The sequence below is a fragment of the Petaurus breviceps genome, unplaced genomic scaffold (assembly GCF_028583685.1).
Source record: "Petaurus breviceps papuanus isolate PSGF00001 unplaced genomic scaffold, PetGlider_PUasm1.0 556, whole genome shotgun sequence".
Classification (NCBI taxonomy): Eukaryota; Metazoa; Chordata; class Mammalia; order Diprotodontia; family Petauridae; genus Petaurus; species Petaurus breviceps.
In genome coordinates, this window is record NW_027186374.1 from 4,093,300 (window position 1) to 4,111,855 (window position 18,556).

The following is an 18,556-nucleotide window of genomic DNA, read 5'->3' on the forward strand; positions in this document are numbered from 1 at the left end:
CCCCCCCCTCCCTCCCCTCTCCTCCCCCACCTCCCCACCGTCCCAGTCCCCTCCAGATTCCCGGCCCTCAGTGTCCTGTGCTTGCATCACCCAGATAGGCTCCAGGCGCCCAGGGTCAGACCTAGCCCAGCCTTCAAGGCCCCCCATGGCGGTCTCCTGCCTCTCCGGCTGCCCCACTCTCTTTACTGCCTTAGCCCAGCCTTTGCCTCCCCCCCACCCCCAGCTCCCCGGTGGGCTGCCGTCCATCTCCCCTCCCCTGCAGCCCCACTTGGGTCTGAGGGCCTGGCAGCCGAGGCAGGTGTCTGTCTTTCTTCCTGATGTCTGGGTGGCCCCCTCTGTGGTGCCGGGTCAGCGGGGCCTTCCCCCGTGTTGGTGGGGGAGAGGCTTGGAAGGCAGGAGGCAGCAGGTGGTGGGGGCCTTCCTGGGCATCCTGAAGAGGTTAAGTGTATCGCCAGGGTGCCAGCGGCAGGATCGGGGCTCAGGTCCAGCCCTCTGTGCCCTGCCCCGCTGAGCTGCTGGTGGAGTCTGGAAAGGCTGTATTTTGATTGAACGAGCATTTATTAAGCTTCTGCTGTATACAAGGCACTGAGGATGCAAAGATCAGAACGAACAAAAATTACTTTCTGTGGGGGTAGGGGTGGGACAGCATTTACCCCTCCAAATAAATACAGGGTCCCAGACGCTTGGATCCCTTTCTCTGGGAAGCTGGGGCGCCCTTTCATCAATCAGTCAACAAGCATTCATTATTTAATGTGTAATTTATTTTATTCACTTTTAAAATCGTGAACTAGAAAATCAGCAACAAATAAATAGTAGTGTCTTCATCCAAAAGGATCAGAAAGTGGAGGTGGGCCAGTACCGCCAGCCTATCTGTGACATTTAAAGCGGCAGTAACAGCGGTGCCCTCCCCCCTGGCCGAGCCTCACCCTGTGGCCTCCTCTGCAGCTTTTCAGATGGCTCACTTCCTCTCGTCCTTATAATGTCCCTGTCACTACTCTCCCCTTCTCCTCCTCGTAAAGTCTCTCTCTCTCAACAAAACCTAGTCAAGCAAAATGTCCTTTCTGTCTAGGAGCCCCAGGAGGGGAATGAGCACAGAGATGCCTCATCTCTATGTGAAAAGGTCAAGTGGGGGCATCAGAGGACCTGCATTCAGATCCTGCCTCCACACTTGCTAGGTGTGTGCCTTTGGCTCAGTCACAGGCTTTCTGTGCCTCAGTTTCCTCGTATATGAAAGGAGAGGCTTGGACTAAAAGGGCCCTGCCACCCCTCGGAGCTCCAGACCTAATCCCAGGCTTCCCATCTGGGCTTCTTTCTCATCATCTTCATAACAACAGCACCAATCGTAGCCACACTCGTTTAGCTGTTTAAGATTTGCTGAGCCCTTTACAAATATCATCTCCTTTGATCTTCACCACAGCTCTGAGACACAGGAAGGAAACAAGTATTTTGTTTTTGGAGGCAGTTGGGGGCGTAAGTGACTTGTCCAGGGTCACAAAACTCCTGGTCCTGCAGACTCCGGGGCTGGTGCTCTGTCCATTACCCCACCTAGCCGCCCCAAGACAAGACAGGTATTTATTAAATGCTCAGCCCTAAGGATACAAATACGGCAGTACTGTTATCCCCATTTTATGGACGAGGAAACCAAGGCAGGCAGAGGTGAATTGACTTGGCCAAGGTTCCCAGCTAGTTAGCATTTGAAGCTGGATTTGAACTCCGATCTTTCTGGCTCCAGGCTAGCATTCTTTGTGAACTGGTAGAGGTTAGGCCAGGTGGGCCCTGGGTTCCCTTCCAGCTCCAGGAGGGTGGGTGAAGCACTTCCTGTGCCCAGGCACCAGCCTAGCCTGCCAGGGTATTTACCATACATCCCTCTCCTCCCCCTTACAGTAGTAGCCGGTCCTCTAAGACCTTCAAGCCCAAGAAGAACATTCCGGAAGGCTCCCATCAGTATGAGCTCCTCAAGCACGCGGAAGCCACTCTGGGAAGTGGGAACCTGCGGCAGGCCGTCATGCTGCCCGAAGGCGAGGACCTCAATGAGTGGATCGCCGTTAACAGTAAGTCCTTGCCCCATGGCGGGGCTGCCCTTTGTTCTTAAAGCACAAGAGGTGAGACCTGATGAGATCAGCTGAGAGTCTGAGCTGGGAGTCTGAGGGACTGGAAGGAGGGGGTGCGCTCCACAGTTGCAGGGAAGATGGAGATGGAGGAGGGGTTTAGGGGGAAAGATAATGAGTTTTGTTTTGGATGCATTGAATTTAAAATATTTACCGGACCTCCGTTTGGAGATGGCTGAGAGGCACTTAGAGAAGAGCCGTTGGGACTCAATGGAGAGGTTGGGGCAGAGAGGTAGACTGGGACATCATCAGCACAGAGATGGTCATTTCATGGCTGGGAGCTGATGAGCCCACAAGGGAAATAGTGCAGAGGGCAGAGCAGAGGCCTCGGGCAGAGTCCTGAGGGGCACCTGTGGTTAGGAGGCGTGATCTGGAGGAGCACCCAGCAGAGGAGACAGAAGGAGTGGTCTGAGAGGGAAGAGGAGAATGGGGAAGGGAGGGTCCTGAAAACCTGGGGAGAAGAGGGGACTGAGGAGGAGAGTCCGAGACTGCAGAGAACTCAAGAAGAAATGAGGGAAAAGGCTTGTTTTTTTAGTTTATTTATTTATTTTTAGTTTACAGCATTCAGTCCCACAAGCTTTTGAGTTCCAGATTCTCTCCCCCTCCCCAAGATGGTGTGCAGTCTGATACAGGCTCTACATACACATTCGTATTAAGCATATTTGCACATTAGTCATTTTGTAAAGAATTATAACCAATGGAAAGAAACAGAACAAAAAAGAGAGCAGGCCGATCGCCTGCTTTGCTCTGCCTTCAGACTCCACAGCTGTTTGTCTGGATGTGGACGGCATTTCCACATGAGTCTTTTGGGATGGTCTTAGAACCTTGCGTTGCTGAGGAGAGCCCAGTCTATGAAAGTCAGTGATTGCACTGGACTTTGAAGGGAGTAAGTGTGCTGTACAGTGCTCTCCTGGGTCTGCACCCCTCACTCGGCATCAGTTCGTGGAAGCCTTTCCAGGTTTCTCTGGTCTGCCTGCTCACCATTTCTTAGAGCACAGCACTATCCCATTACCACAGCTTGTTCAGCCAGCCCCCAGTGGCTGGGCATCCCTTCAGTTTCCAGTTCTTTGCCACCATGAAAAGAGCTGCTATCAATATTTTTGTACGTGTGGGTCCTTTTCCCATTTGTGTGATCTCTTTGGGATACTGCCCTAGAAGTGGTATTGCTGGGTCAAAGGGTATACACAGTTTTATAGCCTGAAAAGGCCTTTCTGAAGTGCTTAATATTTGCCAAGATCTGTGCTGAGAATTGAGAATAAATGGAAAAGGTGACACAGTTCCTATCCTCATGGAACTCACACTCTGTTTCATAGAGATGGCACATAAAACTTCAGGCTCATGGAAGGGCCTGGAAAGCCTGAGGGGGCAGCTGTGGGGTGGGTGGCAAGGCCCAGGGGCCCTTGAAGTGCATCAGCAGATCAGATGACAGTGTCTGAGCTTTGGAGAGTCAGGCCTGGTGGACCTCATGACACAAGGAGGCATAGAGTCAGTGACTTGCCACCTTACTCATGTCAAAGAGTCTGGGTGGTTTCTGGGCACCCAGGGGCAAGGACACAAAAGGGCCCCCCTAGTGAGTCTGCCCCCTTACAATCAGAAAAGCTGGGAAGGAGGCAGCAGCAGCAGAATGAAGTTAGTGCATCTTGGGGTTCACAGGGAGACAGCCTGCTGGAGAAGATGGGAAGGAGGAGATTTGGGGGCAGGCTTGGCAAAGAGGTCCACCAGGCCCTGAGTGATAGGAGGGGAAAGGCAGCCCTGGAGGCATGGTCCAGGTTTGAGGCAAGGTGCTCAGCTTCGAGGGTCCTGGGGAAGAGGGCCAGGGGAGGAGAATAAGAGAGAAGCAGCAGCTGGGGAGAGTGGGAGGGCCCAGCGGGGGAAAAGGGCCTGGCAGAAAGGAGATGACAGGCATTTGCTGTGGGCCCACTCGCCGTGGTTTCCTCTGGCTCTATTCAGTGGCGTGTGAATCCTTACATCATACCCAGCTCTGGCTTTTCCAGATGTTTGAGGAAATGAAAAGAGAAGTGTTAGCAGAAATTGTCGGTCCTCCCGGCGGGGCAGCAGCTGGGTCCTGGCTGCGTTCTCCTGTACCAGCGAGAAGGGAGGGGGACGCTGGGAGGACAGGCGAGATCAGCCTCCAGAGGGAGCTGGGTCCAGCCCTGCAGGACTTTGGCCCTGGAGCAGACAGAATCCAGGACTCCACAAACATCATCGTCATTTTCTCTAGGAAAGAAATGACCTGATTTTTTACCTTCTCTCTCCATGACTGATACGGCGCTTTTTAATTAATTCAGTTCACCAGGCATTTGTTAAGAGCCTATTATTTGCCAGGTTCTCTCCTGAGCCCTGGAGATACAGCCTCCCAGGCTCATGGCCTTTTCTCCGGCTTCTCTGCAGCCTCTGACCCTGGCCATCCCCACTTTCACAACGTGGCTCCTTCCCGTCTCTGCAGGCCCCTTAGTCCTGGTTTCCCATCTCCCCTTCTGTGGCCCAGCCGTCCTGGCCACGTGGCCTGTTCCTCCATCTCCCGTGGCTAAGCCTCTGCAGTACATGCCCTTTGGGCCAGGATTCACCGTCTCTGGACATTGGGCCCTTAGCATGCCTCTGCTCAAGCACCCCCTTCTGCAGGAGGCCTGGCCTGGCCCAGCCCCGGACACTCGTGCCCCTTCCCTTCAAAGGCTGCCTTGTGTCTTTTGTAGACCCGTGGTGTGTATTGTGTACATATGTGTGTATATGTATGGGGGGGTATATGCATGTGTAAGCATACACACATGTGCACACGTGTGACCGCGTGTACACACAGACCTGCACCTAGATGTTCAGCGCACGTACATGGGCCCTCCCTCCTGGTGTCCCAACACCTGGCCCAGGTCTGGCCCATCGACAGCACTTGGTAGTGAGATGCCTGTGGTCCCTTCTGGCTCTCAGGCTCTGGTTCTGTGACCCGCGGGAGTCTTCCCGTTTCTGTAGCAGTTGCGCTCTGTGGTCAGTTGCGCTCCGTGGTCAGTTGCGCTCCGTGGTCAGTTGTGCTCCGTGGTCAGTTGCGCTCCGTGGACTGCTCTCCCGGGCACTGACAGGTGGTTGTCTCCTCTGTGCTTGGGGATCCTGGTGTAGTGGTAAGAGCCCTGGATGCCCCTCTGCCCCCACACTTACTGTCAGGCCTTGGGCAGGCTCCTTCCAGGCCCCTTCCAGCCCAGCAGCCCCGCCTCCATAAACTTGCAGGGAGGGACAGCTTGTTCCCCCCTTTGGAAAGTCAGAGCCGGGAGACAGGTGCTGGAGCCCTCCAGAGCCCAGGCTCGCCAGCAAGGTGATCTGATTTCTTTTTTCTGTTGTCTGAGCAGAGCCTTGGCCTCAGCCCCAGGAGGACCTGGGGGACGCCCCCAGCCCAGCTGCCTGGCGGCCTAGCAGGGACCTGGTGGTTTGCATATGTGCTCAGCACAGCCCCTAGCACACAGTAGGTGCTCACTACGGCCTGGTTTCTGACTGACCTTGGGCAGATCCCTGAGTCTCTGGGGGCCTTGATTTCCTTGTTCACCCTCCTCTCTGAGCACTGCTTCAGCTCCAGCTTAGAGGCTCCGAAAAGCTCCATTCATGGATCAGCAAGTGTTTGAGGGTACCGGCTACGTTCCAGGTGCTGTTCTAGACCCCGGGGGACACATGAACAAAGCAAAGCTACCCCCACCCTCCAGGGGCTTCTGTTCTCCGGGGGTAGGCGGGGGTGAGCCAGCAGCCCTCATTGCTGTGGGGACTGGCCCCTGTCCAGTCACTGACTGTCACGGGCAGGCCTGCTGGCACCCACGCCATGGCATTTGCCAGGAAAGTTCTGTGAGTCAGCCTTTCCTTGTTTTCCTGAGCCTGCAGTGACTCGGCTGCCCCGGGGCCTGGTCACCGAGCAAGCCGGTGCTGCCGTGGGGGATGCCTTGGTCATCTGGCTGCAGCCTTGTTTGCTCCAGGCCCTGGCCTGGGAACCCTGACTCTCTCCGCCCCTTTGGTAGATGGAGGACGAGGGCTGCGCACCCATTCCTGATCCCTCGTGTCCCTTGCCCGACTTGACTCTGTTGTGGTCTGTGACTTTACTGTTGTGTACAGAGTCATGATTGTGTTAGCCAGTCATGCAGCTAACACTAATTAGGCACCTACTGTGTGCCGGGCACTGCTGAGCACTGAGGAAACAAAAGAAAGGGTCCTTACGCTCGTTCTGCTGGGGAGACCACATGCAGGTAACCAGGCGTGAGGAGGCAGTCTTTGTGCCCGTGGCTGCAGAGTGCCGCACTCTGCCTTGTGGCGGGAGTGCTGCCCACCCTTCCTCCCTTGTATTTGTCTTGAGCACGGGGTCTGGCTTGTAGCAGCCTCTGAAATTCTTGTGGATTCAGTGATCACGCTTATCGGACAGATGAGGAAGCTAGATTCAGACAAGTTTAATGACTTGGCCTGGGTAACACATCTAGTCACTATCTGCAGCAGGATTTGAACTGTGGTCTTCTTGAATCTAGGCCCAGTGCACTAGCCCCCCGGCTGCCTCCTATACTGGACGTTTTGCTCCCTGTCCCAGTCTCCCGGGTTCACCCCCATCTGGGACTTCTGCCCCCAGGGACTCCTGAGGTCTCATCCTCTCTGTCACTGTTGTGCCCTGATGCACTTGCTGTCCTCCCTGGTCTGCCCAGGCCCCTCCACCAGCTCCCCTTGCTTCCGTGGGTCACTGATGTTGAGTGCTTTCGGCAGGTGCCCCATTTCCTCTCCTTGCCGTCGTTTGTGTCTGCAGAATCTCCTGGAAAGATTCTGCCCCTCCTGGGCTGACCTGGCTCCTCGTCTTTCCCCAGATCTCAGGGTCCCCACCCCCTAAGCCTGGCCTTCCTCTGCTGGGTCACGCACTCTGACGCACCAGGGTCACTCCCCGAGTTTCTCCTGGTTCCTCCTGCGGAGGTTCCTCCAGCTCTCTCCCCATGTCATAGAAGGCCGAGGCCATTAAAGCAAGCCAGGAACTTGTCCCTGATCTGGTTTTGCAGAGATGGCTCTGGCGGCATCTGGACAATCACAGCCTCTCCTACTGGGGCATCGGGCCCAGGCCGACCTGGGAGCTGCCTCCCAGGGTCCAGCATTCCCTCCTTGTGCTCACATTTGTGGTAGATCCTGGGCTCTGGGGTGGGCCTTCTGTTTTCCTTAATACACTTTCTTGATTTGCTTGTTTTTACATTTGCTAAATATCCCTCCCCTCTGGCTTCCAGAAAGCCATTGCTTATAACAAATAAGGTTTTCTTTAAAGAAAAAGAGGAAGAGGAAACCCCAGCAGAGCCAATGGGAACGTCAAAGAAATGTGACATGCGGAGCTCCCATCCCAGGCCCCCCCACCCCCGTGGGGGAAGGGGCCATGTTTGGCTCTTGGGGGGGTTGGGGGGTCTCTGTGGTGCACTGGTCTTTCTTTTTCTGCTTCTGTCAATGTCCCCCTCAATGCTGTGGTTCCAGCATTTGCTCGTGGGTCTCAGGTGCCGGGTCACCCAGCCTCTTCACCCTCTTTGACCCATCCTGTGCCTTTGGAATGACATGGGGCAGTTCTGAGTCCCAGGACCCCTGTCTGGAGGCTGGCCCCAGAGCCAGTCTCTGGCGGGACTTGACCTCAGAGGTTCCTTGAGTCCTCTGTTAGCTCACCACTCTTGGACCCTGTGCTTTGGTGTTTGCTGGTGGACTCGGGCCTGGCCATTTTCTGACTAGCTCCTCTCCTGCCTCCGGTGACTCCCTGGGCCACCACCTCCTCTTCAGATGTCGTGGCCTTTGACTTGGGAGGTCTGTGGAGGCAGGTGCCTCCCTAGACCAGATCTCATTCTTCTCTTTGAGCTGAGTCTAGAACCGTCTTCCTGGAGCCATCTTTGGGCCCAGCTGTTTGCTTTCTAAATCTTATCATCCTCTTTGATGCCCCTTCCTTCAGGTCACTTAGGCCACCTGTGCCCTGGGGAGTCTCACCCAGAACACCATAATCCCTGGCACTGTTTTCTAAGTTCCTTCTCTCTGTAATGTTGGCTCTCATTCTCCTGGAGGAGACAACCCGAAAACAGCTGGTCCCAACAAAATAGAGGGTGTGAATGGAAGGAAATTCCAGAGGGAAGACACTTGGGGAGAGGGGAGAGGAAAGGCTTCCTGCAGAAAGTGGGATCTGAGACGACTCTTGAAGGAAGTCAGGAGGTAGAGGTGAAGAGGGAAAGCCCTCCAGGCATGGGGGACAGACAGGACAAAGGCCTGGAGGTGGGGGATGGGAGTGACAGCAGCAAGCATGCCAGTGGCCCTGGATCACAGTGCATGTGGAAAGCAGTCAAGTGTAAAAAGGCCAGAAAGAGACTTGACTGATGAAAAGGAAAGTGCCGTCCATTAGATGCTCTGGGAAGCCGGCAGGCCAGTGGACAGCAGCTGCCTCCGCTATTTGCCTCTTTTTCCTTTGATGATTCCTGGAGAAGCCCCCTCCTGGGGAGGCGCAGAGAGACAGCAGCTCCCTCCCGAGTTTCCCCCTGGTCCTGGCTTCCTCCACCTTCCCCCGATGATTGGCCGCTGGGGACTTCCCTCAGCCCCTGACTGAGCCGGCCGAGATAGATGAGCAGTGACTCGCCATGTCATGTACCCTCCTGGGTCACTGCCCGCTTGTGCCTTCCTTGCTGTTAGAAGGGAGCTCATAGGGATGGGCCTTGAATCTAGGGTTTGCAGGTACCTCAGAGGAATCACGGGGTTGCAGATGGAGAAACTGAGGCCCAGAAGAGAATCATGTGCCCAGGGTTTTGGTGGCAGGATCATAGACTTTATCAGGTCCACCCTGTCTTTGTGTAGATGAAGATGCTGATGTCTAGAGGGGAGGAGACAAGCTTTGGAGCCCCGGTCTCCCAGCCCCCAGTGTGGTGCCCATGCCAGTACAGCAGAGGCTGGGGTGAGAAGACTGCCACTCCGGGACCCAAAGGCCCTCCCTGGCCTGGCCAGCTCAGGAAGGCTCCTTCCTGGGGGCCAGAGGAGATGCTCCAGTGCAGGCCTGGGTGGAGGTGGAGGGGGCTTCCTAGATTGGGGAAGCCCTCGGTTTTGGTCTTCCTTTAGCTGAGTGGGTGGAGGGCCTTTCTAAGCGAAGCCAGCTCTTCCTGCCTCTTCTGTCCTCAAGCAGTCGATCAGCAAGTGTTGATGAAGCTATTTATCAGTGCTTATTGCTGTGCCCCAGAATCTGTGCTGGGGGGGGCCTTACAGACTGTACACGCAGAAGTAAATGCCAAGTCACAGGGGCGGGATGGGAAAGACCTCGTGTTTAAGGTGGACCGTGGGATTCTGAGAGCTAGGGGTGAGGAGAGATTGTGTTCCAGGCACAAATAACACAGGTACAGCCTGTGCAAAGACTTGGGCATGGGACATGCATTGTTGGATACAGGAATCAGCTTTGGTTGGAGTCGAGAACGTATAAGGGAGAGTACTGTGGACTGATTCTGGGAGGCCGGAGGGAGCCAGATTGGGAGGGGAGAGAGGTACGGGGTCCTGCCCAGGAGTGGCCTGGCCTGATAATCAGATTTGGGGAAAGGCCTCTGGCTCTGCCTTGGCTTTGTGGCCCTGGAAAGTGGGTAGTTAGCCTGTTCCTTCCGCCTCAGCCCTAAGTTGGATCCTTCCTTCCTTCTTCCCCTCCGGCATGTGGCCCAGGGGACCTTGCTTTGTTTTACTGGGTGCATTGTTTGAGCTCTTCACCTGCAGATCCCAAGCTATGGCTCTCTCCTTTGCCCCTCGCTGATGGAGAGCAGGGCTTCCTTCAGAGGCAGGAGGCCTGAATCTAATCCTGGCTCCAGCTCTAACCAGCCCTGAACATGTAGACAACTTTTTACTAACTAAGGCGTGTTTGAAAAATGCTTTCTGGTGGTCAGCCGTCAACCAGAAAGCCATCATTAAGCCCCTACTATGTGCCAACCAGTGCGTAGGCCCTGGGGGTGCAAAGATAAGAGTGAAACAATCCTGGGAGAGGAATCTAGGTAAACCCGCATTCATAGCCTGCCTTTGACACTTAATCGCCCTGTGACCCTGGAAAAGTCACTTGAACTTTGAGTCTTAGTTTTCACACCTATAAAATGGGAAATAACCCTAGACCTGCCCTGCGAGGGCTGTGACTATGTGACTGAGGTGCTCTGGGCAGCCCTCTCTGAGGCCGAAGTCTCCTGCACTAGTAGAGAAATTTCCTCTTCTGGGAGGTCTTAAGAGGTGTAGATGGGTTGTGATCAGCATTAGTGGAGGGATTTCTCAAACTACAAGACCATGGGATCTCAGCTGGAAGGCCCCTGAGCAGGACGTGCAGAGCCTCTGCCCTAAGAAGGAAAGCAGGGCAGAGTTTGGTGCCCCCACCTCTGCTGCCAGGGGTGGGGGGAGGTGGGCTTGAGGCTGCCAGGCAGTGAATGGGAACTGCTGTGCAGGACACCAGACCGGGCTGTGGGAGATGAGGGACACAAGCAGCAGCCTCTGCCCTCAGAAAGCTTCCATTCCCCTGTGAACAGAGAAGTGGCAGAGCTTACTTAACAGGAGAGGACTTTCATTTTTCAGTTTTGTCTGACTCCGTGACCCCATCTGGGGTTTTCTTGGCAAAGATACTGGAGTGGTTTGCCATTTCCTTCTCTAGCTCATTTTATTTTTTTTATTTTTATTTTTTATTAATTTGTTTGTTTCCTTTTAGTTTACAGGATTCAATTCCACAATTCCTTGAATTTCACATTTTGTTCCCCTCCCCCCCATGGCGGCTTATAATCAAGTATAGGATCTGTAAATACTTTCACATTATACATTAGTCAGGTTATAAGGATGGATTGTACCAGCTGGAATGAAAAATGGTAAAGAGGACATAAAACCAAATAAGAGAACGAAAAAGATCAGGTATTTTGCTTCCACCTGGATATAAACTTAGTTCTTTCTAGTTCTTTCTCTGGATGCACATTTTTCTCTCCATCATGAGTCTTTTGGGATTGACTTATATCACTGCATTGCTGAGAAGAGTCCAGTCTATCAAAGTTGGTCATCACACATACATTGTGTCTGTAATTGTGTACAAATTTCTCCTGGTTCTACTCTTTTCACTCAGCATCAGTTCTTTTAAGCCTCTCCAGGTAAATATGAAGACCGTCTGCTCCTTGTTTCTTATAGCACAATAGTATTCTATAACACGCATATACCACAACTTGTTCAGCCATTCCCCAATTGATGAGCACCCCCTTAATTTCCAATTCTTTGCCAACACAAAAAGAGCTGCTATAAACCTTTTCGTACATATGGGTCTTTCTCCCATTTCTATGATCTCTTTGGGATATAACCCTATTCTCCAGCTCATTTTATGGATGGGGGAACTGAGGCAAACAACGTGACTTGCCCAGGGCCACCTAGTTAGTAAGTGTCTGAGGCTGGATTTGAACTTGGGAAAATGAGTCTTCCTGACTCCAGGCCTGGTACTCTGTCACTGTGGCACCCCCTAGCTGCCCCATGTGAGAGGAGAGAGAACACTAACAACCCGGTGAGATCAAGAAAGGCTTCCTGAAAGAGGTGGCATCAGAGATGAGCCTTAGGAATGGTGAGGAGGGCCAGCAGTTGGAGCATGGGACACAGCCTGGGCAAAGGCCGAGGTCAGAGATGGGACAACCAGTTTGGCCATGGAAGAACCACCGCTGGGAAGGGCTTTGCAGCAAAGTCTGGGCTTGCACTTTATTCTCAAGGCATAATGGAGCCACTGAAAGTTCTTGAGCACAATTGAGGCCTGCTAATTACTGGCTGTATAACCCTGGGCAAGTCCCTTTGCCTGCTGATTCCTTCTCTGTAAAATGGTGCCAAATAACATTTGCTATTACTCTTTATTTCTGTTAAAAATGTTCATTTTAATTTTGAAATGGAGAGGTGCCATGGCATATCAGAAAGTCAGCCTTCAGTCCTGAAAGCCCTGGGTTCGAGTTCTGCCTCAGAGGCATTAGCTGTTTGAGCCAGGGCGAGTCACCACGTCTCCCTCTGGGCTTTCAGCCACACTCCCAGATTACAGGTTGTGCTGCTGGCACCGGCAGAGGGAGCTCTGTGCAGGCACCCCCTGTGCTGACCTTCCCCAAGGGGGCAGAGGCATCACTCCAGAGCCTTGGTTCACTCTGCTTGTCATGGAGGGCTGTGGGTTTGTTTGTTTTGGTGGAATCATCCTCTGGCACTGAGCCCTTCTGGGCATGAGCCTTCCCTTTTTCACCACGGAGCACCTCCTCCTTCCTCAGGTCTGCTTTGTGCTTGGGGCCCCCATGGGTCATGCTGGTGGGCCGTGTGCCTCTTGTCTGTCTGTTTTTATTCTGGATATACCTGGATGTACTTGTACATGTACGCAAGGCCATGAATTTATAGCTGGGTTGGGCCTGAGAGGCCACTGAGTCCAACTCCCTCGTTTTACAGATGCCCTTAAGAGACCTACCCATGTAGAATGTAAGCTCCTTGAGCACAGGGGCTGTTTCATTCTTCCTTGGGTTTCCAGCACAAGCAAAGTCCCTGACACACATTAGGTGCTTATAAGCACTTATTGGTGAAAGGATGGGAGGTAGGCAGGGTTCTGTAAGAGAACAGTGATCACAACAGCTGACGTTATGAAGCGCCTCTGGGTTTGTACAGTGCTCTCTCTGTGTCTTCAGCATGGACTTTTCAGGGACATCCTGCCCCAGACACACTGGCTGTGTGACCCTCTCAGGTGACATGCCCAGGGTCACAGAGCTAGGAACCGAACCCAGCTCTTCCTAAGCCAGCTCTCCATCCACTATGCCAATTTACTGTTACTGTTATTCCCATGGGACAGATGAGAAAACTGAGGCCCCAAAGCAATTAAGTGAGTCACACAGGTAATAATAAAGGAAGCATGGCCACCATTTAAAGCAGGACTTTTGTTCTTTCTCCATAGCCGTGGATTTCTTTAACCAGATCAATATGCTCTATGGGACAATCACCGAATTTTGCACTGAAGCAAGCTGCCCAGTGATGTCTGCAGGCCCCAGGTAAGAGGCGCTCCCCAGGGCCCCATGTTTGTTAGGTGACTTATAGACACACTCCAAGCATTGCCCAGAGAGGTCTGTGCCCATTTGTTCCACCCTCTCTGTGCCTGTGGGCTCAGAAACATCTCCTCGGCAGCCTCTTGGCGCATTTCACATTCTCATTGATGCCAATGAAATGTAGTGGGCTCTGGGAATACAGTAACAAAGTGGAATCAATCTCCTGCCCTCAAGCAGCTTCCATTCTATAGAGAAGTCATTGTACAGATACAAGTGTATACCAAATAAATAAGAAGTAATGGGGAAGGGTGCCGCAGGTGATCAGGACAAGTGCTCTTAGGTGAACAGCCTGCATATAGTCTTATTTGGTGTGAAGTTTAGAATAAAAATAGACATTTTTTAAAAGCTTCTCTATGTAAAAGTGTTAACTGAAGAGTAGAGAGAGGCGACCCATGGCTGTCCTGGGAGTCCAGCAAACCTGAGCTCAGGTCCTCCCCTCAGACACTTAGCAGTTGTGTGACCTGGTCAAATCACTTCACCTCTTGAGTCTCCGTTTCCCCATCTGGAAAATGGGGATAATAAGAGCATCTCCTCCCAGGATGGTTAAGAAAATCAGCACATGTAAAGCCAAGTCTTTGTTCTGTACATACGCGTGTGTGACTGTGTCATCTTCCCTGGCTGAATGAGGCACTTTCACTTTGGTTTTTTGTCATCTCAGCCTCTAGCACATAATGTTCTTCATAAATGCTTGTTGATTGGATGATAGATATGAGCTGCTGTGCCTTTTAAAGGGGCTCTCAATGGATCTGTGCATCATTTCTTGTACTTCTCCAGTGTCTGGGTTCCAGGGTCCTATGCAAATGGCTCTGGGGTAAGGGCATTTGTGAGGGTGGGGGAGGGGGAAACTGGACTAGCTCCAGGGGCTCTTCCCACCCTAGACTGAAGCGGAGACTAGCTGGCCCCTGTACCCAGTTGGTTCAGAATGATTCTGCTTTCAGATGTAAGCTCCCTGAGGACAGACATCACTTCCCTTTTTAAAGGGTCTTTGTATCAGCAGTAGCTGGCACATTGTAGGTGCTTCATGAATGTTGAATCGGGTTAAATCAAGTTGACTGGGGAGGGAAGGCTTTCTTGCCTTCTCATTGAAGCAGCTCTCCTGCAGGTATGAGTACCACTGGGCTGATGGCACCAACATCAAGAAGCCAGTTAAGTGTTCCGCTCCCAAGTACATCGACTACCTGATGACGTGGGTCCAGGACCAGCTGGATGATGAGACACTTTTCCCATCTAAGATCGGTGAGTGAGAGGGTCCCCAAAGAACCCAAGACCTTTTTCCAGTGATGAAGGAGAGCCAGTCAGCCTGGCCACTGTGCAAGGGTTGCACCCTCGTTCAGTGTCCGAGGTAAGATTAGAACCCAGGGCTTTCTGCCTCCCACTCTGGAGCTCATTGTGCCTGGACTCATGGCCTCTTCCTATTTCATAGACCTCCTTGCCCTCTCCACAGATTCATCCTGAGAGTCACAGGCATTTTTTTTCCTTTAATATGACTTTTCATCCATACACAATACATTTCCCAGTGGCATTTGTCTTAAATGTTCAGCCAACATGTCTACAGCTTTACTGTGTGCCTGGCTCTGGGGGGGAAAAACAAAGATGGAGGGGATGGTCCTTCCCTAGAGAGGCAGTGTGCGATCTTAGGAGGGGAAGGAGCCCTGCCTTTGAATCCTGGCCGTGGGAATAGCCACTTCCAAAACTTTTGACAAGGAAGGCCTCAGTTTCCATGTCTGTAAAATGAGGGGGGTTTGGACTTGGTGACCTCAAGCCCAATGGAGCTCCTTTCCCTCTGTGTCTTGGCCCATGCCCCACAGGAAGCCCCTCCTATACCCATTCCTACCTTGTTAGCCTCAGTTGACTTCTCTCACCTGTTGGATCTTCAAGCCCAGGCTTGGCACATCCTTTGCCAAGTAAATGCTTGTTGGCTGACTGACTGAAGACCACATAGGGCCTTTCCCATGAGAAACCCTTAAGAGGGGCTTGCTCATTGGGGCTTCTTGAGGAAGGAGACAGACTGGATCTGTAGTCACTGTGCTGTGAGGAGCCCTCAGCAAGTAGTGAATGAGTGAGCTCAGGAATCAGTGAAAGAATGAAAGAGACTGACAGATGTTGGCTCAGCCTCCATGGAGTCCCTGTGAAAGCCATCAGCTTTTGTTCTGTCCTGAAGATTCACCTCGTAGGAACTCCAGGGACACTCCATCTACACTCCCCCAGATCTGTGAAGTATAAAGTGGCTTCTCTTCGAAATATTGGAATCTGTTGCTTTCAAAGGGACACTTTCTTTAAAGAAAAAGTTATTTGCTGTTTTTTCTTTTTAAAAATATATTAGAGGGGCGGCAAGGTGGTGCAGTGAGTAGATTGCTGGCCCTGGAGTCAGGAGGACCTGAGTTCAGAACCTGCCTCAGACACTTAGCACACACAAACAAACAAAAACCTAGCCGTGTGACCTTGGGCACGTTACTTAAACCCAGTTTCCCTCCCAAAAAAATTTTTTAAAAAAATATATATATATACATATATATATATTAGAAGCTCTTATTTTCACCTTCATTTTACTCTTTGACCGAACCTCCTCTCCCTCCCCGCAAACCTTTCCTTGTAACAAAGAATAAAAATAGTTCAGCCAAACACATTTGCACATGGGCAAGCTGAAGCCTGTGCCATGCTCTGCACCCATAAGCTCCCTGCCTCTCCCCCTGCCAGGCGGGGAGGATGAGGTACATCTCCATGTCTTTTCTTGGGGGCTGCACCTGGTCATTACGTTGGCCCAGAACACTGGGGACAGTCTCCCTTCACAACGTTGTCACACCTCCAGCTCCCCTCCCCAGCACAGCAGTCCTCCCTTGTGGACAGTTAAGCAGAATCGGTCTGGTGCCAAGCACAGGGCCTGGCTTAGGGATGAAAAGTAGGGGCTCGATAAGTGTTGACCTGTCCTGAAATAGACTCTGTGGCCTCCCGTGGCTTCCCCAGCCTGTCTCTGCTTCACCATCGGCCTCGCTCTCTTCCCGTGCCCCCCAAGCTCATTATGAGCAAACAGCAGGGCTCCCTCCATGGGAGGCTCCTTTAGGGAGGGCGGAGGCCTGACCGTGTCCACAGCTGACTGACCGGCTGACTCGGGTGGGCTTCTGCCTCAGGGGTCCTTCCGTGGGAGGCTCCTTTAGGGAGGGCAGAGGCCCGACCGTGTCCACAGCTGACTGACCGGCTGACTCGGGTGGGCTTCTGCCCCAGGGGTCCCTCCGTGGGAGGCTCCTTTAGGGAGGGCGGAGGCCCGACCATGTCCACAGCTGACTGACCAGCTGACTTGGGTGGGCTTCTGCCCCCAGGGGTCCCGTTCCCCAAGAACTTCATGTCGGTGGCCAAGACCATCCTGAAGCGCCTGTTCCGGGTCTACGCGCACATCTACTACCAGCACTTTGACGCTGTGATGCAGCTGCAGGAGGAAGCACATCTCAACACCTCCTTCAAGCACTTCATCTTCTTTGTGCAGGTGCGTTGGCCCCCAGAGGGAGGGCAGTGGGCCAGAGGGCTCCCTGAGGAAGGCTCGATCCTCCTGTACTCTCTGGGCCTGAGTTTCCTCTTCCACCCCCAAAGCTAGGATTCCAGGAGTGCCGGTTGTCATGCAGGGATGAAGCTCGCCATGTTTAAAATGTGGGTGTGGGTGTGGTGCTGGGCATCCATTTGGAAAGTGTGGGATTTGAACCCAGGCCTCTCTTCCTACCCCAGAGCCAGGACTCCTCTCTCCCTGCTGTGCACACAGAATTTCATCCAGGCTAAAGCACCCACACGTCCTCTTTACACACAGATATGGGTAGGGATTGGACTGTAGTTGCGTTTATGTGGGGATTCGTAGACGAGGAAACACCCTTCACCAGTGTGGGTATCAAGCTTCTCTGTCTAGAGGCTAAGTAACCTGGGGTCCATGAACTTTAAAAAATATATTGTGAAGGCTACATTTCAAGGCACTTGATTCCTTGGCCTTGAAGGGGTTGGCCCACAGGTGTCACCAGACTGAGGCCAAGATCCTCTGGGCTCCACCCCCACCGCCTCCCAGCATTAAACACGGAAGCAGCAGGTGGGTGGCAGATGGGCAGGCCTTTTATGCCCTCAGGTAATGACCCCTGTAAATTGGGAAGCCTCCACTCTCTTCAAGGGACTGAACTAGACTGTCCTACAGGGATCTGGAACCCTCCAGAAGGATCTGTTGTTATTCCTAACTGAGGGGGAGAGTGGGAGGTGGGCCAAGAAGCCCCAGGGTTCAGTCCCACTTCTGATACCTTCTGACCCAAGGCCCTTGGCAGCTCTGGGGATCAGACTGTTAGTCCCCCCCTGACCCAGGGTCACCTAGCTAGCATGTATTTGAGGTAGGATTTGAACTCAGGTCTTCCTAACTCCAGGCCCAGTGCTCTCTGCCTTGTGGCACCCCCTAGCTGCTCTAAGTCAGTGTGCAAATAGAGAAGACACTGACCTACATTGGGGGAGGGGACCTCCACATCCAGCAGCTCCCTCTGCCAATGACCACCTAGCCCTGGTCTCCATCTACAGCTTATATGGTGTTTATTAAATGTTTGTCCTTGGAGGGAGTGATTGATAAGGTTGAATTGTGGACTGATTTGGTGGCTCTCTCTCCCTCTCCCCTCTTTCCTCTTTCTTTCCCTTCTCCCCTGTCCCCTTCTCCTCCCTCTCCCTTTTCCTCTTTCTCTCCTGTCCCCTCTTTCTTCTCTCTCTCCTCTTTCATCTCCTCTTCTCCCCTCCAGGAGTTCAATCTGATTGACCGACGTGAACTGGCCCCTCTTCAGGAGCTCATTGAGAAACTTGGCTCCAAGGACAGATAGACGACCCTCAGCCTGACCCAGCCCTGGTCACTCCCCTGATCTAAGGGGTCTCTTCCCCTTGTTCAGTTAGGGTGCCTCAGTGGAACCAGCACCTCTTCATCTTGCCTGGAGCCAGACTGGTCAAAACCTTTGCACCCTCTGCCTCAGGGCACTCCCTGGACCCTCCTGCTCCTTCTAGGGGAGTTGGGGGGTATCCTGGGTAATTACTCAAAGTTATTTCTTCTGGCACCTGCAGCCTGTTGATTCACCTGGGCTGTTACTTGTTCCCTGGTGGGGGGAGGGGGAGGGCAATGACTCCAGTGTCCTTCAGGGGCTTTTCTTTTTAAGCAGAAATTCTGATTCTGGGTTCCCCATCCCCCTTCCTCCCTCTGCTTTTTACAGTATTGGAAATGCTGGGTGGGGGTGGGCCTGGGATTTAAGGCATCCCACCCATCATCAGTAGACTCAGAGCTTTGGGAAAAGGTCTCAAAAGAGCTTGGTCCACTCATCCAGAACCTGGTCTTTTGGATGGCCAAGTGACTTCTAGGCTCTTTACAAGTTTTAAAAAGGATTATTTTATTGTCCTGCTAGATCTTTTCTTCTC

General features: G+C 52.8%; 1 protein-coding gene across 1 annotated transcript; it reads left to right on the forward strand.

Annotated features, from left to right (window-relative positions):
- The first annotated feature begins 145 nt into the window (after positions 1-145).
- On the forward strand, positions 146-18,538 carry MOB1A (MOB kinase activator 1A). The gene is made up of 6 exons (XM_069102814.1): positions 146-372; positions 1,885-2,051; positions 13,000-13,093; positions 14,250-14,383; positions 16,465-16,628; positions 17,896-18,538. The coding sequence occupies exons 1-6, from the start codon at positions 146-148 to the stop codon at positions 17,971-17,973; spliced, it is 864 nt and encodes a 287-aa protein (XP_068958915.1). The 3' UTR covers positions 17,974-18,538.
- Positions 18,539-18,556: the final 18 nt, after the last annotated feature.